Source organism: Boleophthalmus pectinirostris, unplaced genomic scaffold (genome assembly GCF_026225935.1).
Source record: "Boleophthalmus pectinirostris isolate CB_2022bp ecotype Guang Dong unplaced genomic scaffold, ASM2622593v1 HiC_scaffold_18, whole genome shotgun sequence".
In the NCBI taxonomy this organism is placed as follows: Eukaryota; Metazoa; Chordata; class Actinopteri; order Gobiiformes; family Gobiidae; genus Boleophthalmus; species Boleophthalmus pectinirostris.
The window spans coordinates 22448724-22472732 of NW_026571133.1; the positions used below are offsets into that span (position 1 = coordinate 22448724).

The 24009-nt window shown below is 37.8% G+C and overlaps 2 protein-coding genes across 2 annotated transcripts; one reads left to right on the plus strand and one right to left on the minus strand.

The window, feature by feature from the left end:
• Positions 1-188: 188 nt before the first annotated feature.
• Positions 189-13492, minus strand: chd1 (chromodomain helicase DNA binding protein 1). The gene is made up of 36 exons (XM_020926178.2): positions 13163-13492; positions 11606-11698; positions 10604-10799; positions 10361-10477; positions 10079-10275; positions 9630-9904; positions 9326-9551; positions 9017-9117; positions 8763-8941; positions 8229-8356; positions 7934-8150; positions 7751-7840; positions 7482-7672; positions 7189-7377; positions 6946-7105; positions 6684-6836; positions 6250-6321; positions 5996-6145; positions 5683-5831; positions 5498-5594; positions 5325-5420; positions 5067-5243; positions 4828-4985; positions 4701-4742; positions 4298-4431; positions 4008-4146; positions 3775-3925; positions 3402-3524; positions 3184-3324; positions 2823-3104; positions 2615-2746; positions 2365-2543; positions 2186-2285; positions 2046-2100; positions 1724-1970; positions 189-1646 (listed from the first exon to the last, which is right to left on the minus strand). Exons 2-36 carry the CDS (start codon positions 11656-11658, stop codon positions 1373-1375), a joined length of 5370 nt encoding a protein of 1789 aa, XP_020781837.2. The 5' UTR covers positions 11659-11698; positions 13163-13492; the 3' UTR covers positions 189-1372.
• Positions 13493-15712: 2220 nt separating this feature from the next.
• Positions 15713-23811, plus strand: syk (spleen tyrosine kinase). The gene is given in 14 exon segments (XM_020926340.2): positions 15713-15909; positions 17603-18031; positions 18343-18503; positions 19500-19638; positions 19968-20049; positions 20126-20178; positions 20533-20589; positions 22093-22304; positions 22395-22604; positions 22903-23092; positions 23180-23263; positions 23266-23322; positions 23397-23509; positions 23606-23811. Coding segments are annotated over 13 exon segments (1833 nt in total). The 5' UTR covers positions 15713-15909; positions 17603-17629; the 3' UTR covers positions 23679-23811.
• The last annotated feature ends 198 nt before the right edge of the window (positions 23812-24009 follow it).

The window sequence follows — 24009 nt, forward strand, 5'->3', positions numbered from 1 at the left end:
AAGTGTCATCCAGCTTAAAACTGAAAAAAATCAATATTCAATCTCTTCACCAAAAGAGACAAATTGGACAAAAAGATTGCCTTTGGTAGAACTGTAAACCTACTAACTTCTTACTAGCATCTTTTAGAGTGTACTTTAATACAGGTATTCTACTATAACCAATTCATCAAACACAAAAAATGCTGTGGTGTGAGTGAGTACAGTGATCATTTTAATGGCTTCATAAACAACTATATAAAACAATTCATAAAAATTCATGCACTTTCAGTGTAAATTCAGTTTGAAATATAGAAGAACTTTATGTACAACCGAGTGAACCGGAACAGTGACTTCATTCAGTTGGTGGTTCACTACAAAAATACTTGGCTGCATAGAACATCAACATTATTGCCTACTCAGAAATAAAAAAAGAAAAGTATAAAGTCTTAGTCCATCTAGTAGGTGTTCCTAGGTGAAACATCTCTTTAAACCAAATTATTTCTACATAATCAGACAAAATTATACTAATAACTAATCAACAAAAGTGAATGTTAAACTTTCCCTTTACCAAGTTACATTCTGAAAGCATTATGAAACTACTGTACAGATACTCACTCAAATGACAAAAAGCCTGAGTTGATGGGGAAAGGTTGAGTCATAATAAATCCAAAAAAGCCTGAGGAAAAAGACCACTGATTTACTATTTTACAAAAATTTACAAACATTATTACTGTAAAGAAAAACATGATACAAGTTGCTTACATGAAAAATAACAAACCCAAATTATTTTTACAGCTAAGATATGTTAAATAATTCACGCATGATGGGAATTGAAAAACCTGATACAGATGAGAAATGCTTGAAAATGAGGTACTTCAGGTGGTGAGCCTGAGCCCAGACTGGATTCAACCAGACAGGTTTCTATTGACCTGTGATGTGATTGGTGGGACTATGGACTTCTCACTGCTTTAACACTTAAATAAAAGGTAGATCACCACATTAGGCATGATAAGGAGGAACAGGGACAGACAAACACACAGAACAGTCAAATACAGGATCCAGTGTCACGGTGTGAACATGAGGCAGCACTCAGGGTCATCATTGTCCATTTCCAAAAGTAAAAACATTATAAAAATAACTAAACTTGTGCTGTGTGCTGCCAAGTCCACACAGCACTGCAGCTTAAATTCTTAAATACAAAAATATGCTTTGATTTGTGTCTGCTGCCTGGTCTCACCCACGGCTCATGATCCATCTTCGGTAAGAACAGCCCGAGATGTGACTGATGCACAGTGCTTCACCTGCTCCAGCTGCTGGTCTGAGTACAGTCCCTGTAAGGCATTACTGTGTAGATGAGTCTATGGCTGCTACAAGCAGGCCTTTGAAGTTTGTGTTATGTTTTGCGGCTGCTCCAGATCTGTTCTGGTGTGCTTTTGTGGTCTGATGAATAATCAAAAGGTGAGCGGTGTCCCAGTGGCGAGCGGGAGTCATAGGGTGAGCGCTGGTCCCGTGGGGAGCGTGGCCCGCTGGCTGAAGCCCGCTCTGACGGTCGCTCTGAGTGGTATCGGTACGAGCGGTGGTCCAGGTGGGAATGATCTTTCATATCCAGTCGATGGTCTCTTGAACGGTAGTCATCCAGCTTCCTGTGTTTACTGTCACTGTAATACCTGTACACAATAAAACATGCCATATGAAACACACATCTGTGTTTAAACAGTTTTCAGTGTCAGGCAAGGATTATTACCTGTCCTGCCTGTCCCGGTCCCTGCTGTCTGGTCTGTAGTGGTCTCTGTCTCTGTGGTCTTTGCCATTGCTGAAGGATGAATAAGGTCTTTTCCTGGACTCCCCTGATGATGACTTTCGATGGGACTCTGAACTTTGCCTCTCCTTGTTGCTGTCATGATACCGTCCAGAAGAAGCATTTCTGTCCGAGCTATAGCTGTCCCGACTACTGTCGTCGTGGTGAGAATTGTCTTTCAGCCTTTCAATGTCTGAGGAACAAAGAATCTATGTTTTTATTCCACTAATAACTAAAATACCAGAATACTTAGGTTGATTTATTGTACCTGCATGCTTGAAACTTGACTGTGTGTTTGAACCTCTAGTGTTTTGCTCCATTGCCTGTATAAGACACACTTATGTTTAACAGGAAGGAGCAATGCAAAAGGTATAACTTTATATTGTATAGGCTGTGCATTTTTTCAACCTGTGCATTTTCTTGTCTTTTCTTGATGGCATGCTTGTAAAGTTTATGGAGTTTCCTTGCATCAAACTCAGTGAATTTAGAAACGAATATCCACAGGTTCCTAGAAAGAGAACATAATGATTGTATATTTTAAGTATTATTTGAGTATTACTACATTATACTCAAACATATGTAGTTACTTTCTCCACTGTTTAATGAGGTCAGGGTTGGAGTACTCCTTCAGACATTCTGTGATATGGTCTCCAATTTTGATGAGACACTGGCGCGTGTGTTCAAGCTGCTCACGCTCAGACAGTCCTTTCTCTGGTCGGTCCAGCTGCTTTAGAGCGGCTTTCACTGGGCGCATTCTCTCTTTACACTGAAACAGGCACCTGTTTAAGCCCCTATTGTAAGCCCCTAATGAGTGTGTTATTTGAATCTGCATCATACCACACTAAAGGTCTTCTGGTCCAGCTCCTCGGATTCCTCAAACACTGGCACAGGTTCACCACACGCTGTTATGTGGAGCGGCGTGTCAGAGAGCTTCTTCGCCCGCTCTCTGGTCTCATTTTTTATTTCATTCTAATTTCAACAGAAAAGCAACAATATTACTTAACATTGTTTTTTAGAAAGTATGTAAAGTGTGTAACTACTGTACCTTTTCAACCAGCTCCTCTTGTTTGTGAGCAGGCTCTGGGGGCTTTGTATCCTTCTTCTCCTTCTGCTCCTTTTCTTTTGTGTCCCAGCTGTCATCCCTTTTCTCTTTTTTGATTTCTTTCTTGATTTCCTTGTCTTTGACTTCTTTCTCTCCTGAAGAAGAATTATCTTCCTCTTCGTCCTGCTCATCTTCCTCCTCTTCTTCATCCTCCTCCTCCTCCTTTTTCACTACCACTCGTTCAGCTCGGCTCCGCCGGCTTTGGGGTTTCACTGGAACAACGTCCTGTGGAAAATTAAAAACTCACAATCCTCAAATTACAACTACACAATACAAACATTTGTCTAAAAAAAACAAAACATGCCTTTTCCTCTTCGATGTCCTCCTCATCGTCCGACATCTTGTCTGAAGGAGGGTCTGAAGATGGACTCTTTACTTCTTCTGATTTGTCAGGCTTAACTGTTTTGTTTTTTTTGTTTCTGGGTTTTCTTTTGCGCGAATTGGCCTTCAGAAAGAAAAGAAGAGAAGAAAAAAATCAGCCAATAAAAAATGATAACCACTCATAATATTTTAGCTACTTACAGATGATTGTGATTTTTGAGCTTCCTTTTTGGCCAGGTCTTTACTCAGTAACTTTATGAGGTAGTCTGCTCGGGTCTGTAATTGTTTAGCTTGAGGTTTCTTGTCAGGGTCGTCTGGTAAGAGCTGAACAAAAAGGGATATTAATTGGGATGTAAGCACATATTTTAGATTTTTATTTTAACAGTACCAATAACAGCAGTAGTTCAGAAAGAATAAACATTATCCACTACCTAAATTAATCTTATTATCATTGTTGTAAAGTTGTTGTCAAAGAGTGCAAAAAGTAATAATTATATACAATTCAGTGTAGTTAACTATGCATTACTTTATACAACATACTGATATCAATTCAAAAATGTATTTCATTGGTTACCTTGTGGGTGAGATTCAAGTCAGGGTCCATCTTAATCATCTCCCAACTTCCATATCCATACTCATAGATACCAATGAGGAGGCTAGAATCATCTTCTTTACCCCACTCAATGTCGAAGTGTGCAGCCTTTGAGTGGCATGGAATTATATATCTATCAAAACATAAAAGGCGCATTTTAATAAGTAGGTTTTAGGTTTTGTTAAGCAGATTTTAAACATAAATAAATGACTTACTTCTTCCTCTCCTCTGGATCAGCTGGAATGGCCTTGTGGAGCGGTGCCAGCTCTTCTTCATGGGATATAACAAGTTTGGCATTAACCTGGACACCAGATATCCTGAACGTAGGGCCTTTCACTTTTCCTCTTCTGCCACCTGTCAAACAAATTGAGTTGTAATGCTTACATTGTAAAATTATGCATTTATTTTAATATTTACAGCAAGTATTTTATACAAGCCCTTCTGACTGAAGCAACATAAAACAATGTACGCTAGTCTTCATTTGTATGTTTTATGGGTCTCTCACCAGAATTTTTTTCTGGTCCACATGGGTTTTCTCGTAGTGTTCGTAGACAGCCGTTGTGAACTGTCTCAGCCAAGCGTTTTAAATCATGTTCTGATTTATCCACAAGTTCAGCATCTCGAGCTATAGCATCCAATCTTTAAAAAAAAACAAAAAAAAATCCATAAGAGAAAACAAATGAATGGGTACTGATAATTAAGTTAAAGGTATACTGGGTAAATTTTCAGGTGAAGGGTAGGCCACCTGATTGGAGAGGTTAATGCTCTGTTCATTCTGCATTTCTTCAATTACATGTGTGGTAATAGCCAATGCATTACTTGAAAACATCTTTTCTTACTGGGAATTCCACAAACAGGTGGCAGACCCTGTACCAGAAAATTCAAGACTTGAAAGTAATTTATTTTACCGTTCAAGTGGTCCACCAAATTTCTTGTAACTCTTTACAAATCTGAAGCCAAATAGATCATTTTAGTTATAATCATTGTTTATAACAAGCTTATTTAGTTATTAACAAATAAGTTCAATAAAAGCACCTCCTGATCTCAGCATCTGTGAAGCCTTTTATATTTTCACGTGGAATGGTTCGAGGACGACCTCGTTTCTTTGGCCTCTTTCGATCTGAGTTGGAGTCACTATCTGACCCAGAATACCGTCTGTTCCTGCTCCGACCCATATTAGCGTTAAAGCTTATCTGTGAACACACACCATAACATTTAATCAAAAGAAAAATTGGCATAAACCTCTAGAGATGCATTCCTCTCATGTTACTCACCTGTTTGGCACAGTTTCTCATTCGTGGCAACATGTAGATCTCCTCCAGCTCCTTCTGTCTTTCCTCTTCCTCCATCCTCCTCCTCTGCTCCTCTGGGATAATGTCATCCCAACTGCGCTGGCTCCGCTCAGAGTCAATGTCTAGCTCCTCATCGTCCATCATGGAGAAGTTGGCAACCTTTAATTGTGAAATGCAGTCCTCTGTTTATGTCTATATAATATAAAACAATGTTTATGTGGCTTTGATAAAATTTTATACCTTGAACTGTGACAACAATTCTTCACCAACAGTTGACGGCCCCGGGTCATTTTCTCTGGTCTCAGCCCTCTTGAGAATTTCATCAATGTCCATTTCCTAAAAGATAACATATCAGTCATTCTTTACATATTTAAATATACAATACTGATTTATAAATTAATACCAATACACACCTGAGGTTCCTGTTCCTCTCCTTCAGGCTCTTTGAAAAGTTCCTCAGCACCAAATTTTAGGATTGCAGACAGTTCCTCCTTGTTAAAAGGGGTTGAACTGTCAAAGCATTTGAACACCATAAGTTCACTGTACTAGTGTCAGTGGGACAACATAAATGTTTCAGGCATAAGTAGCTGATACAAACCTGGAGGGGGCAGAGCCAGTGTGCAACACCGTCTTTCCTGTAGTGTCCATTCTTTGAATAACAAGGTGGTCTAGCACCATTTTCTTCTTTGCCCTTTCTATAATCTCCTCCTCTACAGAGCCCTTTGTAACTAGTCTGTAGATGTTAACCTGTTAAAAAGCCAGGTCAAGTAATACAGTAGAAAATATTTGGTAAATGAAAGTTAATTGTTTCACTAGACTAAATCATGCCTTTCTCCTGGGCGTACAAAGTAAGCAATACACCAACTTGTAGCAACAGCTTGTAATTCATAAATATAAATACTATTTCACACCTGTCTTTTCTGACCAATCCTGTGGGCTCGTGCCTGGGCTTGGAGGTCATTCTGAGGGTTCCAGTCAGAGTCAAATATGACAACAGTATCAGCAGAGGCCAGATTAATACCAAGACCTCCAGCACGTGTCGATAAAAGAAAGCAGAAATCCTGCAAATGACACAAAACTCCCTTTACTGCAATGTTACGCACCTTATGTACATGAATTCTGGCAAATGTTTCCATATTTTTTTTTATCATAGCTGTAAACTTACTTCAGAACCTTCAGCATTGAAGTGGTCCAAGGCTTGTTTCCTCATCTCTCCTTTGATGGAGCCGTCTAGTCGCTGAATTATCATACAATAAAATAAATCAATAAATCATTATCAGGGAGAAGGATCTGTGTGTGTGTGTGTGTGTGTGTGTGTGTGAGAACCTTATTTTGCCCCGCCCACTTTTGTCTCTACATGATCCTAAATTGCAATTTTTTGTGGTGGCAAAAAAACTTGGGAAATGTTTTGCATCTTGAATATGGCATAAAGTCAGTTCATTTGTGAAAAATGTTCAGTTTTCATATACACCAACAAATAACTGCACCAATTCTCTGGGGAAGGGTGATCTGCAGCCCCATACAAAAGTAATACAACTCGAATCATGATGGCGGCACCGACAGCAACTTCCGAAATAAGGTAAACAGTTTTAAATTTACCTGAAACAGAAACTGACGACTGCGCAAATAGTCAGCCAAGATGTCCAGCATCCGTACCATCTGAGAGAATATAAGGACTCTATGGCCTCTCTCCTTTAGTCGCACCAGTAGCTTATCCAGAAGAACCAATTTCCCACTACTACGAATAAGATGCTATGAAGGAAGAAGAAGAATTATTCAATTTTGAACTATAAAGAACTAGGTATATACTTGTGACAGTAGTCACTGATTTGCATCAAATTACAGGAATAGGTTAACATGCCTGTAAAGCTTCAGCTCTGTTGATGAATTCATCCTCTGGAGGTTTGATAAGATAACAATGATTACAACACTTCTTAAGCTCCATCATAATGTTCAGAAAGCCTGATGTGCTGCCCTTTATCCCTTTACTTAGGGCCTTATAGTTTCTTGTCAAAATCCACCTATAATAAAAAAGAAAAGGATGTAAATGTAAAGAAGTGACAAAATATTTTACATTACGAAAAACATAAGAGTAAGGGCTCACTTGTAATACTGCTTTTGAATAGCACTCATCTCCACACGAAGAATCTGCTCTACTTTAGCGGGCAGAGACTTCTCCACATCTTTCTTGACTCTACGCAATAAAAATGGCTCCAGCTCCTTGTGCAGACTGGTGTATCCTGAATCTCTTCCTTTCCCATGTTCCTCTTCAAACCTCTCCCAGGAGTGAAATCTATACAAACAAAAATATGATTATACTGGTGAATACTAAATGCAAATGCTCAATAACCATTTGTGAGTTCTTCCTTTTTGATAGCAGTAGTTGATGTGACTTACTTTTCTGGCATGATGAAATGCAGTAGGGACCAGAGTTCTTTCAAGGAGTTCTGCAAGGGGGTTCCTGTGATCAGAAGCCTGTGATTGGACTTGAAGTCAATCATGGTTTTATAAAGAAGGGAATCGTCGTTCTTCAGACGATGGGCCTCATCAACTCCAATAAAAGCCCAGGGAACACTTCCTAGAAAGGACTAAAAAGCCCCAAAAGATGAAAAGAGTGTAAACATCAGGTTTATGGTGTTCACACAATTTAAATACCTATAACTGACCTTATCCTTGAGAAGAATCTCGTATGTTGTGAGAAGAATGTTGAGTTTTAATCTTTTGGTGTGAACATGCATCCACTCATGAGTTCGAATCTGTAAAACACAGCAAGCAAACATTTTTGCCTTACACAATTAACTATTATTGTAAGTGACATTAAAAAAAAGCAAATGTGCCAGATATCATACCATGTTTCTACTGCTAATGTCTCCAAGATAGACAACAATATTCATCTGAGGTGCCCAGAGTTGGATTTCCCTCTGCCAGGAAGTTAAGGTGGACAGTGGAACCACAAGTAGGAAGGGTCCATAGAGCTGGTGCTCATGGAACAAGTAGTTCAAAAAACAGATGGTCTGGATTGTTTTTCCAAGACCCATTTCATCCGCAAGAATGCAGCTGTTGCCTCTATAAACACAGAGCAGTCATCAAAATCAAGTTAATAAATAACCAATGATTAAAAAAAATCATCAAAGGATCCCTTACTTGCACCAAGAGTGTGCCATCCAGTTCAAACCATCCAGCTGGTAGTCGCGTAGCTCCAGTCCATCTGCTCCTCCAATGTAGGATGGTTGTTTCTTCATGGGTACAAATCTGGGCCTCAGTTTCAGCACCTTTTAAACATAAAATATTTGCGCAATTGTACATTTGAAGATTGCGCAAGGAACTCAGTTACTGCAAACAACAGGGAGTATAGGAGATGCCTTGGGTAAATGTATTCAATACAAAATTCAATACAGAATCCTGTTTTCAGAGCTAAGCAATGTGCCCGTCTCACTTTGATGCTGTGGAAAGAGCCAAACTCCAATACTTAAAATGTGGAACAAGAAAATTACAGTGAAAGAAGAGAGCGAGAGGATGCTAGGGAGGGTCAATGGTGAGAATCTTTGTAACATGCTGGTCTATAGCTGTCCAACTTAAGATGCATTATTCAGATTTTTTTAATGAAAAGTTACGCGTGGTTACTGTATATTTATTATAAATTGAAAATCTAAACAAATGTATAGGTATGAATCTTACCTTACAGTCTCGAGAGGGAATGGTTTTTGATTGGTTTCTGCTCATGTAGTCATCAATGCATTTCTGAAATTTTTTGGCAATAAGAGCACCATCTTCCCAGCTACATTCAGAGTAGGGCAAACCCTGCCACTTGCAGAGGTAGTCTGGATAACCTGCTGCTGATTTCTGGTTTGAATGTCCTACACAACACAAGTTATAATTAATTTTTAAAAATAACTAATTAAAAAAACAACAACTTTAAAATAAAAACTCACCTATGATGCGTTCTACTAGCTGATACTGAGAGTGCAGATCATCCATCAGTTCTTCTTGGCAATTAAAATACTCAATATCTTCAGGTGATGCCGATTTAAGCCTGACACAAAAAGTAGGAAAGAGACATAAGTCACCATAAAAACAGCCAAATCAACTGTAAAAGCAGGACAACTAGTTTGGATTTAGCTAAATCTGACAAAGAGTGTAGTTTTCTTCATTAGTTCACAGGTACAGGGCACATTCATTTCTGTAAATTATGTGCCCATTATCAGCTATACTGCTAGAACTATAGCGCCATATTTGCATACCATTTCTTTTTCTCTTGTTCCTTCTTCTTAAAATTGTCTAATTTCTTCATTCCCTTGACATTTTGCATCTTAAGTGTCTCTTCCGTTTCCCAGGTATTGTGGATATGAGCCCAGTTTTTCCATTTGATCAAATATTGGATGTCACCAGCCTCCTTGTTTGGGTTGAAATTTGCATTTGGATCTCCCTCTTCTTCTACAGTGTATACTGTTGTAGAGCTTCCTGTGGCTGTTACAGACACAAAGCATAATTTGTTGAAGAACATTTTTTCAATAAATTCTAGGAATTAGCCAAATGCCCACTTACCTCCTTTCCGTCCTATTCTACAATCCATTACTTTCTCCAGCGTTTCAAACTCGTCTTCTTCCGGTTGTGGAACATCCTCACCTAGAACTTCAACCAAATCATCTGAGTCCGTCTTCAATTCCTCATCCTCCTTGTAGCTGATGTTGACAGTAGCCTGTCGGCGCAATCCAGCTGACATTGCCTTTTTGTAGCTATCCTCTTCATCTTCAGAAGATGAAGACTTTTGAGGTTTCTTTCTGTGAGTGCTGCTTTTCTTCCCATTGCGAAAATTTGCCCTAAAACAAAACACAATTGACACTCAAAAGTGCGGACTGTGTTTCATGGCAAGTTTAAATTATAGAATGTACTGATAGAGATCGGGCTCAGGCAGAAAGAATTAGGAATTTAAGAGTCACATAGACATAAATGTTGACAAAAATTATGAAAAACACTTGCATTTGTGAACTTACTTCGATGGGGGTTTCTTGCTTTTTGTTTTGTGACTGGGCTCATAATCTGATGCAGTTTCATCACTGTTATCTTCCGCAGAGGAATCTGATCCAGACCCACTGCCAGATCCAGAGCCAGACTCAGAATCAGAGGATCCAGAATTTCTCCTTGTTTTAGATCCACTAGATGAGTCTGAATCATCGCTGCTTGATGAATCCTGTAAGTTTTGATTTAGTTTAGTTCAAATCAACAATTAAACAAAATAGAGATAAGTTTATTTTTTAAACTGAATTGATGCACACCTCATCAGATTCACTGTTTGAGGAGCTTTGTCTCTGCTGTTGCTGCTGTTGCTGCTGCTGTTTCCTGAGCATAGCAGACCTCTGCACTGCCAGGATACTTGGATTGGATTTCCAGAACTACAACAAAAATTAAACTACTTAATTTTTCATAGGTGAACTTTGCTGTTTATGTGTGCCTGTCTATAAATGTACTTTTCTAAGCACACACACACATACGTACAAGATGTACAAACACTTGTATACCTCAGCTCCATCAATGTTAGACTTATTTGGTGGTTCAATCTTCTCTTTAGATTTTTCTGTATCAGAATCTGACTGGCTGCCAGAGTCCGAGCCACTTCCTGAGGCGCTGCTCCCTGATTGGCTGCTGCTGCTTGAGGAGCTTGAGCTGGAGCCAGAGCCTGATCCAGACCCAGAGCCGGATTCATCGTCCGAATTACTACAAAAACAAAGATGTGAATTCATGGATTATTATAAAATTGACTAGACATGCAAGTAAAAAACATTTTGACTTAAACCAATGAAACTGTTTGTCAACAACACCATATTGCCTTTACCTGTTAATTGTCACATTAAAGAAATGATAGATGTGACAGATTATGCCATGGTATACATTGTTATTGGTAAGAGAGCAGTTTAGTCACATTTATGCAGTAACCTGTTCGATCTTAAGTGTTCAAATGAAGCATGGGCATATTTTTTATGTATCTTGAGGCAGCTGGTTGGAGATTTAAGGCCTATAGCCAATAAGTTTAAAGTACAAATATCAGCCAACTGGTCTGACCTTTCACAGCAAGATGGACTCTTGCGATGTCTGCGGGATCACAATCTCACAAGAATCCATCTTGAGATACTCCCCGCTGTAAGGTTTGAAATTCATCCAGCAGCAGGCAGACCAATGACCAAGCAGCATTGAGGTTTGTACGGGGGGAACCAAAACAAACATGGCAACACCAACAGATGTACTTCAACCTATTTTAGCTTTGCACTTTATGCATTTGTGGTCTGAGCTTTTCTCTCAACTGGATGCAACTGTGGGTGTTTGATTTTTCAGCTTGTTCCACTGTTGTGAAACTTTGACAATTCAGATTCAGAGTCGTTCTGCCTTCTGCTTTCAGTGAGACATTCCAGAATACTACACATATCAATCTGGTATGAGTCAGGATACAACCGGTCTACCCCTAATAAAACTCTAAATTCACCCTTAACCCTTTACAGATTTGACCAGAAATATGATTTGCTTACCTTGATTCTCCACTGCTATTGCTGACACTTTCATCCTCGCTGCGCCCAGCCATGCTGATGTTTAGACTCCCCCCCCAGGTCTATGTAATTAACCTGGAAAATTGACAGTTCTCATTAAAAACCACCGTACGATTGTAGATGGAAACTTATGTTAAAACATTGAGACAGTAAATAAAAAGTATGGTGGGCATTCATTGTTTACTATCCTCTAATAGTTTAAATACACATTAGCTTCTTCTAATCTCATAAACCTGTAAGATTAACCTTTTTCAGCACCATAGTTACACAGAGACAATAAGAGACATGTACAAGCAAACCAAAATGAAATAGCCCAACGAAGCTGAGAAAAACACAGAATTTGCTATTTTAATATAATATTACACTTGATATAAATACCACGCTATAAACACACACAAAAAAAATCTGTTGTTTGATGTGACAGATGAAATGTTGAGATTTTATTATGGCTCTGCTACAGAAATATGTTGAGATTTTATAATAGCTCTTGATGTTTTGATGCTATAAAAAATGAGCTAACTTAAGAAGTTAACTTCGTTTTGTTTGTTCACCAACTATAAGGCCTATCGGGCCCGTGTGGATGTAATATTTACTCAAAAGAGGACAATGTCGACTTATCATTTTAAATTAAAACAACTGTTACCTCTGTACGAAATGTTATACTAGGAAAGAATAATCATTCAATATTTTGATCACAGCACAAGCATCGTTCAGATAGAGCATTAGCAGTGCTAACTGTTAGCTCCGAGCTAACTAGCATAGGGTAAGAGCGACGCGAGCATTATTATTGGCGGGGTAGGTATAAGAGATGCAAACAGAGCATCTTTACTAAGCGGTTTAAATGAGACTGTGGAGCATTGCTTGCCACAAAGGAAAAAAACATAAAAAATCCACCACTGAGATTAAAAAATGTTTACAAGTTGACATTAACCCTGCACGTTGACAGAGGGGGCAGGTATTGAGTTGCATTAGCCCTTATGTTTTGTTAGCGAAAACATATACGACAAACATCAATACCAGCAATAAAGTGTTGTACGGCTAGACTGAAATGTTTTGATCCTAGCCAGACATCCAATGTGAAGAATGTTAGCTAGTATAAATGAAAAAAAGCACACTTGTGGCTGAGATGAGCTACCGTTTACATGGTTGTCAAGGAAAGTAACGCAGGCTAACGCAGTGGAGCACGCGGCTAGCACCGTGGCTAACAAAATGCCAAAACTTTGCGCTAGCTCATCTTCGCTAGACACAAGTAATTGGTTGGTTTCGTTTTTCCATTTTCTAAACACAGGACGGAGATAATACGCAAATGTATGTAAAGACAACTGGTCACAGATCAGCGATTTCTTACGCAGTGCTCATAATTTCACCCACATAACCATATGAGCTAACCTAACTTCACCCTCTTCCATCTTGTTTTCATTCGCCGCTCACTTCTCGCGGCTTTTACGCCAATCAACATACAGCGTTGCTTTACTTTCTAACCAAATCATAGATACAATAGCTTTAACTTGAATTTCAGCAACTCGTGTCTTCTGTTACCTGAGAAACTTGTGAAGTGGTTATTTATGTAGTCTTCCTCTCACTTCAGGTGTGCTTCTTTTATCAGTCGTGGTGTTCCAGCTCAAGCTACGTTAGGCTGCTAGCTCCCACCAAGGGAGAGCAGCCACAAACTACCCACTGGTAAGAACTGGTATAATAATGTTTACGCCCAAACTTCAGAAAACTGTAGTCCGCTTCCCCTTTCCTTTTTCACAAGTTATAATACTCGTCGCTGAACTGTGAAAGTAGAACGATGGCATTTCATTCCAGTGTCTTCCTCCGACACCCGGCCTCCGCCATGACGCCGTCGGTTCACTCAACAGGAAACCCCGCACAGTGACGTAACCACGGCGCTGCACATCACCGCCGTCCACTCCTCCACTCCAGCATCTTTAGGTCACCTGAATCGGCTGGCAGGACAGAAGAACTATAAACACACTCCTTTGTTTTGTCTTCAACATGCTGATGTGTGAATAGAGAATTATATAATATTGATATGACGAATACCCCAATGCAGGAGTTAACCACTTTCTTCAAAATACCCCACCGATATGATGTAGCCTGTGATGTGGTATATTTTTGTCACATTTGAAACATCCCTAGGAAGAGTTGACCTTATTTATGAAGCTTGCTACTGGGCAATCAGATTTTTGCACAGTGGCATGCGAACTGAGGTAGGCTTTGTCGACAAACTACAAGAAACCCATCACCATTATTAGTGCAGTTTATTTGCTATGTGTGCATATTATTGGTTGGATGAAGATCTTGAGGGATAATGTGGGCCAATAGAAAGTGGTCCAAGAATCCTGCAGCTCGAGGCGGAAGCGCACATTCTTCTGCATCACCAAACAGCCGTCCGGACCACGTCCAAAGGATAGGAGACCCTACTGGTTTCTGTAGCAGAGCTAGTTGGTTCTGACTTAAGGAGGGAACTCGACAATGTGAGCATGCCAATAATAGGATGCAGGATAAATGGGTTTAGATTGTGATGCTGGAACGTCGATGGCAAAAAGACACCATCCAAGGTGAGAATGACTTTGCATGCATTTTCCCCATACTCTTTTGTATATAGCATAATTTTATTTGGCGTGAGTAGAAAATAAAGCCGAGGAATTATTTAAGTATGGTTATTAAGTGAATAATATATGATTGTAGCGTGCACTGCGGAATAAAGATAAACTGAATGCAAAAGCATACCCCAGTGTCTCATAAAATTTTTTTCCACACAAGGGCAGATATTGCCCAATGTCTTGGGATTTAAAAATATATAGCCCTAAATTTTATAAACAAATTTCACTGATCTTGCAAGTGCCCTCCACATGACATATTAACACACTTTAGTCAGTCTTTATTTAAAGGTGCAACTTCTCTGGTGGAAGTTCCACCACCTGCTTGTCTCTATGGAGATATTATTGCCAGTATGTTCAACTATATGGTATTATGCTGTCCTATAAGAGCCATCAAACCAAGTTACAAGTCCGTACTGTGAGGAGGTGCCTCAGCTCTCCGGACGAATGTTTGACAATGTCTTTTTGAGCAATAAAACCCCTGTTATGAAAGAAATGCAAGATATATATATATAGGCTATGTTTAATGCCAGACTGTGGAACATTCTGCAAGCTGCAGTAACCAGCCATAACTAATTAAGGGCTTGTAGCCAGGCATAGACAGACCAAGAGTAACAAGAAAAGAAAAAAAAAGCCTGGACCCAAAACCATGTTTTACTGGAGCAGTTTGAAGACATATGTTTTGATCTTTTTTACGCACAGTCTGGAAGAATTATCCTAATGCTGATATTACTATTACAAGTAGTGTAGCTGAACTGGTGAATGTTTTGTAAGAAACATTTTTTTCCACAAGGTGGAGACACTCTGATAGTGAAAGTGCTCATTTGGTGCATAGAGTGAGCCAACCACATGTGTAACGAAATATTTATAACATCCAATAGATGCTATTTGTCTTCACATCCTTTGTTAACAATATATGTACATACAATGGAAATGGAAATGCAGTCTACTGTTTTCAGCTTCAAGATCAACTGTAATGATTGAAACCATAGGCTACATGCCTTAAATGTCACAGTATTGCACAACAGTTCCAAGGCTAAGAAAGTGGAGAGAGCTTTGGCACAAAATGTTTTAACTGCTCCACGTACTTAGAAATGCAACAAAAATGCACAGAACACACTGAACAGAGTGGTTTAAATTATACATGCTACAAATATTGTCTGAATAAAAAGAAGGTTCATCAATGCATATAGTTTCATTATTGCATTATTTACAAATAATGTAGTTTTATTACATTACATTAAGACTTAATTAATGGCTGCACTTAGTAAATTTTAATAAACTCAATGTCATTATGTTACTCCTGATATATATATATATATATAATTTAAAAAAAAACTCTTGATATGATGAGTTTTAGACCTATGTGACAGCAGTCTAACAAATGGCATCATTCTACTCCGTGTCATTTCCTGTGTGTCGCAGATGTGTTGGTCAGTGCTCAACTTAAATGGGGAAGTTAAAACTTAAATTCTCAAGGAAGTTGCTAAATTAAGGAAGTTTGGACGAGCGCAGACACTGTTTGCTGCGGATCAGAACAAACCAGTCTGAGGCCTGCTGTTGCCCGGAAACCTCTGAACCATTTATGATATTTGTGCTCTGTTTGACTGAAGGTCATTCTGCTGGAGATGTGGTGATAGAAGTTTGCCCAAAAAGGAGCTACTATTTGCTACCAAAACGGTGAGAAAGTACTTTTCAGTATCTGTAACTGGCTTAAAAAATATTCAGGTTTAATATAATAACAGTAGTACATATATAGAATTTTCACATGTTTTTCTATATGTTACTTACCTTAAAAATATTGTTAGTAAATCAGTCATAGATTATAATTTTTATCAGATTGATCTTGAAAATCTTGATCAGGGGCATGGACAGCATTGTTTTTTATAAATTAGATTAAATGTGTTTTGTTTATAATATTATATATAACGCATGCAAAACTAACATAAAACATTTGTTTACTTACACCACATTATTCAGGATGAATTTTAATTTGAAATTGTTTTTTCCTACATAATAAATTTTTCTGTACAACATTATTGTAGGCATTGTTTGAGATACTAAATAATTTTATTTAGGGCTCAAATTAAACATTTCAAATTTAGTTAGTTAGTATAAGAATTATTAAGAACAAGAAATATTTATATTGTTACTTTTCCCCAAATTCACATTTTGAATTGATTAGTATTTTTTAAAGCAGTTTTTCTTAGGTGAACAGTTGTAAAACGTCCATCTCTGTAGTAAGCATTGAAAATGACAAATATGATGTGATATAGGGATCATTGTCATTGCTGTGACTGCTTGATATTTTGAGATATAAGCTTCAATATTTCATCATAATGCTCTTTCTTTGTGATCTCTTTTCTGGCATATATCAGTCCCACCTGCTGCGAAACACCCTTACAGCATGATGCTACTGCCTCCATATTTAGTTTTCTTTGTCTTGTATGGGCTCTCAAATTTTGTATTTCTTTATAAACCATTGCAATAGAGTGACAAACTGACAAAAACAAATTTGGTGTTATCTAATTACAGTTACACAGCCATTCTTTTTAAATCTTTCACGCATTTTGTAGAAATTTTGTAGTCATAATACTCACAAAGTAATTTAATATAATAATTGGCCATTTTGTAGAGCAAACTTCTGAAAAGACACCAAAATTACCATTATTAGTGTCCCATACAGATACTTACACTTCTTTATACACTTTTTTTTTTCTGAAATGAGTTTCATTTGATAATGTTTAAGTAGAGAGTGTACTGCCGCTGCCACAGCAGTTTTTGAGCAACTAAGGTGTGCTGTTATTTTAAAAAACCCTCTGTAGTATGTTTCTTTGTGGAGTTTGAAATTAATTAGTCAATTAAATCATTATATCTACAAGGTCTTTCGTCTTTATTCCAGAGTTGATTACACATTTCAGGTAGAAAGAATTTGCCTCCTTTTTGACCATTATGAAATCTTATATTGTTTGTACTTGTCTGAAGCGACACCCTGAGGAATAGACAACTTTATGAATAGTGGAGGTCCATGACTCTCCCTGATTTCTTGGTTAATTTTCCTAAGATTTCTTCAGTATTTATTTATTGTAACATCAGTATCTAGAAGAACTTTTGACAATTCAGGTTCCACAAAAATTTTATTAATAATAGAAAAGAAATAAATACAGGCAATTTATCAATAAAATCAAATAGTATAAAAATATTATACACTTATAAACTCTCATTTCTCAGTGTCATTCTTTCTCAGCGCCCCCCTCCCATATTCTCACTACATCGCATACACACACTGTTTACACAATATATTTTAATAAGCATTCTGTTCACTATACTACTACTGTTCATGTGATACTATTGATGTTCTCTTGTATCGTAGAAAACTCGTTCTGGGGCAGGATCCACTATGGCTGATGTGGTGAATACACTGCCTTTCTTCTATGGCAGCATCACCAGAGAAGAGGCAGAGGAATACCTTCGACAGGCCGGGCTGGGTAATGGGCTCTACCTGTTGCGACAGAGTAGAAACTTTCTTGGTGGGTTTGCCCTCTCTGTGGCCTATGCAGGACGGTGCTACCACTACACCATCGAGAGAGAACCTAGAGAAACGTACGCTATTGCAGGGGGCAAAAGCCATAGAAGCCCCCAGGACGTGATTGACTACCACTCCCAGGAGTGTGATGGCCTTGTGTGTCTGCTCAAGAAACCCTGCAACCGCCCCAAGAACATGCAGCCCAAAGTCGGAGCATTCGATGACCTGAAAGAAAAACTGATTCGAGAGTTTGTGAAGCAGACATGGAATTTGCAGGTCTGTGTTCACCATTAAACATTTAATGATCATTCAGTGTCTGTAAGTCATGACAATACACAGCACAAATGGAATTTGTATTTCCTCCTGGATCAGTAAAGTATTTATCTATCTACCTGCACATACCTACAGTTATTTTAATTTTAATTTGTTTGAGCAACATGCCTGTATAAGATACATTACAAACACAAAGATATATGTACATGTATATATGTTGATAGTGTTGTTGGTGCTCAAAAGGAGTAGCTTGAAGTTTAAAAAACTTATCGATAGTGATTATTACTCAGGCCTAAAGTGTGTGTCTGTTTTAGGGTGCTGCATTGGAACAGGCCATCATTAGTCAGCGACCACAGTTAGAGAAAGTCATTGCTACAAAAGCCCACGAGAGAATGCCCTGGTTTCATGAAAAAATAACTCGAGAGGAGTCTGAGTCCAGGCTCCAAAATGGCTCCCGCACAAATGGAAAGTTCTTGTAAGTTTCTAGAATAATCTTGTTAAGTGATATACTTACCCTAACCCTTGTATTTGTGATGTTTTTTTCACCATATTATAAAGGTTTTCCCTCATCATTGACATACTGAAAGTTGTATTTAGATTGATTCGTGTATGTTTGTATAAACCTGTATTGTCCTGCTTTTGATGCACAAGTTTTATAAATATGTCAGTTCTGACCTACCCCCATTGCCACTCACTTGCCTTGTACTCAGTCACTTTAGACCATTATTGTGATCAACAGTTAGCTAAATGTAAAATAATGATCTGCTTGTTTAAGTAGGTAAATAGTTGGTATCTTGGCTATCCAATGGTTGTCAGTCTATATATTTAGCAGCTGTTGTACTTAAAGGCAATGGTCTGTGCTCACGCTCATACAGTCACACTGTGGTTTCCGCTCTGGCAGTTAGCGACACTTCCTGAAGTAGCCCAACAAGAAAAAGAATGACATTTCACAAAAATCTTAGTATATAAAAGTAGAAAAAAGAAGAAAAAAAGAAAAGAAACATAAAAAATATATACTGCTAAAAACACTTAAATAGTCCTAATATGGAATTACATTTTAGGTTTTAAGAAAACTGTATTATGAACTAAAGCTTATGAGTTATTTGTTTGTTATGAATTGTATGCTACTATTTTAAGTCTCTTTGTATATGGCTCATCAAGATTACAGTAAAATATGTTATTTTTACCTACAGTGAAAAGAGAAGTCTTCGTCACACATAGCTGGTGGGGTGTGAAGAGTAACACACAGAGAACACTTCATGCAAACAACTTTACTGAATGTCTAAATTAAAATTTTGGAATAGTAACCATATGCTTATATTTTACGTATTCTTTCCTAAGTCACTTTATGGTTTATTAGATACTTAGTCAAATAAAATTGTTTTGACAAAGTCCAAATTTGTTTTTCAAAGCTCACAGGTTACAGGCTGGGCCTTTGTTCTGTATTTATTTTTGCTTCTGTCTGCTGCAGGATCCGACAAAGAGACATGAATGGGTCCTTCGCCCTGTGCTTATTCCATGATGGGAATGTCATGCATTACCGCATTGATAAGGACCAGGCTGGCAAACTCTCTATACCTGATGGGAAAAAGTTTGACACCATTTGGCAGGTATACGCACTGGCAAATGTATTTTAGTTCATGAATTGCTTAAAGGACCTACATTACACTATTTTCTGATCTATGTAATGATGCTGTTTCCTCATCAAAAACATAGCTGGGGTTATGTTGTGTTTTATTCACACATGTTTAACACAAAAACCCTGCATGGTTCTCTCAAACAGAAAACACTCTCTTTCACCTTGTGATGTCATGTGGTAGTACAGGAAGTACTCCACTGTGTTTTTAAACCCCATACACCTTCATTAGAACTGTTTAGGTAATTTTAGTATATATACCACGTACAACTAATAATTACCATTAATAATTTTTTGTCTCAGCTGGTAGAGCACTACTCGTACAAACCAGATGGGCTTTTGCATGTTCTGACGGACCCTTGTTCACGACCAGGGGGAGACAATGGTAAAGACAAATAATTACTTTAAATATTCATAAGTGTAACTATGTTTTATCTCACATCTGCTGGTTTGATTTGCAGCTCATATGGGATTGCCACTAATCCCACAACCTCACCTCACCTCAAATTCTTTTGTAAGTAACTATTAGACTTTTTTAGAGAGTACTATAAATTATACCATGACGTAATGAAAGGCCATTGAAATATATAGCAGTATCTAAAATGTTTGTATCGTATGGACACATTTATTATAATTAACATTTAAAGATGCCCATGCACCATGTACTACTTCAATTAAGCATTATTATTGTAATTAAAATATATAATTGCCTCATATGTATACAGTATATGTTTATATTTGAAAGACAATTAATTGTCACCAACTCTATATGAACCTTAATGAATTCATGGTGAATGTAATATTTAAATTTTTAAAAAGTCATTCTCCAGGTTGCTCACTAATCACTTCTTTAACTTTTGTTTTTTAGAGAAATGCAGCAGGTGGATTTTTTGATAAAATCAAGAACCTGCCTGGCCTACCAAAGGTGCACTTACACACATGCTTTCTAAACCGACCGATAACCTCCTTAGCTCCTGTTCACTGCTTATGTAGTCTATGCACTGATATGGGAATCTCTCAGAAAAGTATTCACCCCATCTACAGGTCATTCAGTGTCATAACAAACAATGTATGATTGAATGCAATTTATAGTTTTTTTATTTAAGTGATTTACAAGCAGAAGCCTTAAAAAGTTGAATATATTTCCTTATTTAGACAGAGAGAGACACACTGAGATATAGGACACATAAGTGTGGCACAGTATTGACAGCAAAAGATAGGATATGTAATTTTAACAACAGATGTGGCTCTGACTGTAAAAGTTGGTCATTCAGTTTATTTTTGTGTAACCTAAATTTACAACTGTAGTCAGCTTGTAAGGGTCAATAAAATAGATGATTCAGCCAACGGTAAGGTAGAAAATCTGCCTGTCTGTCATTGGTCAATAAGATACCGATTAACCAACGTTTACATGAAACAAACAAACACTGTCCCAGCACATCTCTTATCCTTAGAAACTCCATCCCAGCAAAGAAAACCTCAACAACAACAACAAAAAGGACAGTGAAGGCAGACTGTAGATGAGCCCAGGACATGTTTTAAAACATATTTTACATGCATGTTGCGTCTGAAATGTTCTAAACTGAATGTTCTGTTTATTATTATAATATTTAAAGCAACACAGTAACTTCTTGGAAGCGGAATGTCACCTGCATGATTCAATGGAGAAAAAAAGTGGCATAATAAGAAGAAAAAAGTTAAGATTTTGAAACATTGGGCCTCATTCCTGAAGTGTTCTTTTGAACAAATTTGTACGTACTTGGCATTCACAAAATGTTTTCTTAACTGAAAAAGTCCTTTTTGAAGAACAAATCCTACTAACAGTCAGGAGCACTCGTAAGAACAAAAATTCTGCTGTAGAACATTATTACTCTGATAATGCAACAAAAAATTGCATTTCTTTATGATTTTAAGTTATATATTTTCTTTGAGAGCTTTAAATCACTGCTGAAGCTGTAAAACAGGTAACAGAGGCACACTTCACCTAGCTTTGTCATTCTTTGTCATCCTACATATGATTTTTTATGTAAATTAAATGTAAATGAGCGCTTTCTTGTTTGTAGCTACATATTGGTAAATTAGCTGCTTAGAACAGTTTGTGAATCTAGTGGAAATTCTGTCAGCATCTTGAAGTGGCAGTTATGAAAATCTTTTAAGAAAACATTCATGAATGAGGCCCATTTTTTTATAGAGATAGATTTAGATTGAGATAGATATTCCATACTGAGGAAGATAAGCAAATGAACAACATTTTCATGGAAACAAGCAGGAGGAGGCCCTCCTCCAGGCCAATTAAGAGTCAGATTTGGAAAATGTGCAGGTTCGCTCACAGTTTACTGTGACATATGTTTTTCAGTGCTGCAAAAAAAAAAAATGAAGTGACGCATTAACCTCAATGTCATTAAACACACCATTTACTCTGCTTCAGAAACGCCCATCTCAGCGTTCTACCTCCAATGATGACAATGACTATGTCTTCAAAGCCTTGCCAATGGACTCAGGCACCTTTGAAAGTCCTTATGCAGACCCCGAAGAACTCAGAAGCTTCACAGTCGATCGTAACCAGCTCCTTTTAGAAGATGGAGAACTGGGCTCAGGAAACTTTGGCACAGTTATCAAAGGCATCTACAAAATGAGAAAGTATGAATTGTGAAACAAAACTGAATTGTGAAACTATTCAAACTATGACAGATCTGTTTTACCCATTTGTCTCAAATAACTCTGCCTTAGGACAGATAAACCGGTTGCAGTGAAAATATTAAAGAATGACGACAGTAACCCCGCAGTGCGAGAGGAGATGCTACGGGAAGCAAACGTGATGCAGCAGTTGGATAATCCGTACATCGTCCGCATGATCGGCATCTGTGAAGCCGAGAACCTCATGCTGGTCATGGAGCTTGCTGAGCTAGGACCACTGCACAAGTTTCTGCAAAAAAACAAGTTAGAAATCTAGCAGCTTATTATACAACACGTACCAAAATGTTTGAGTGTGAAGTGACCTTACATGTGTTGTTACAATCTTATATTTGCTAAATCAGCAACTGAAAACCAGGTTTTTAATATTCACACAAGGTGCATCTCAACTCAGAATCTACAGTAGGCACAGCTTTTAAATTGCTTTATAAACAATATTTAAAGCTGAAAAAGATGAACTATCCATATGCAACACAACATCTTTTCACAAGCCTAAATAATGCATACTACCCTCAAACCTTTATGTGATCTCTTGTCTTCATAGAACCACAACATTAAAGAACATCACAGAATTGGTCCACCAGGTGTCCATGGGCATGAAGTACTTGGAGGAGCATAACTTTGTCCACCGGGACCTTGCAGCCAGGAATGTTCTGCTTGTCACTCAGCACTATGCAAAAATCAGTGACTTTGGCCTTTCCAAAGCTGTTGGTGAGGATCAGAACTACTATTTGGTAAATGATTATTTATATCTATCTATCAGTGCATATGGACCGAAATGATAAGCCCACTGTCTGCTGACTGTTTGTTTTTGATCACAGGCCAAAGGACATGGCAAGTGGCCAGTAAAGTGGTATGCTCCTGAATGCATCAACTTTTTCAAATTTTCATCCAAAAGTGACGTATGTGGAGCTTCGGGGTTCTCATGTGGGAAGCCTTTTCTCTCGGACAGAAACCATACAAGGTTCATAATCTAAAGTGCATACTTCTTTATAACAACATATACATAAATGAGCTAAAAATAATGTTGTTTCTTAGGGAATGAGAGGAAATGATGTAATGCAGATGATTGAAAGTGGTGGACGCATGGAGGCGCCAGCAAATTGTCCTCCAGAGATGTACGATCTCATGAGGACCTGCTGGACCTACAAGTATGACCACTGCTCTCAAATTTATGTTTTAATTTAGCTCATGATTATATGCCAGTGGTTAATAATGTATTAATATATCTTCTGGTGTCTTGACAGGGCTGAAGAGAGACCATCTTTTGCTGTGGTTGAGCCAAGATTAAGAGAGTATTACTATGATATTTCACAGTGATCGGTGGTGGCTACTTTTATGCAAACTCTATCTCTATCTAAGATTTTAAATGAAATGCTATTGTAATATACTGTCAAATGCTTGTAAGTATTGAAGTACACATACAATAAACTATTTTTTAAAACTTTTCAAATGTAATTGCCTCATTTTGTCCATTAGAGGGAAGCATTGTAGCATAGTATAACAACGGGAAAACAATACACTTTTTAAGCCTGAGTCACACTGAGGTCTGGCCTGAACAACTGCAACATTTACAGCATCTATACATTTTGAACATCCTTTTGCTTTTTCATGACAATAGCTAACTTTTATGTAAACTGTTATACATATG

Excerpts from the sequence above, each read along its gene's own strand:
- chd1 (XM_020926178.2), bottom strand. The coding sequence starts at position 11,658 with ATGGCTGGGCGCAGCGAGGATGAAAGTGTCAGCAATAGCAGTGGAGAA. Across the intron at positions 9,905-10,078 it reads AGCAAGAAACCCCCATCGAA|GGCAAATTTTCGCAATGGGA; the intron begins GTAAGTTCACAA and ends GTTTTGTTTTAG. Across the intron at positions 4,147-4,297 it reads TGGACCAGAAAAAAATTCTG|GTGGCAGAAGAGGAAAAGTG; the intron begins GTGAGAGACCCA and ends TTTGTTTGACAG.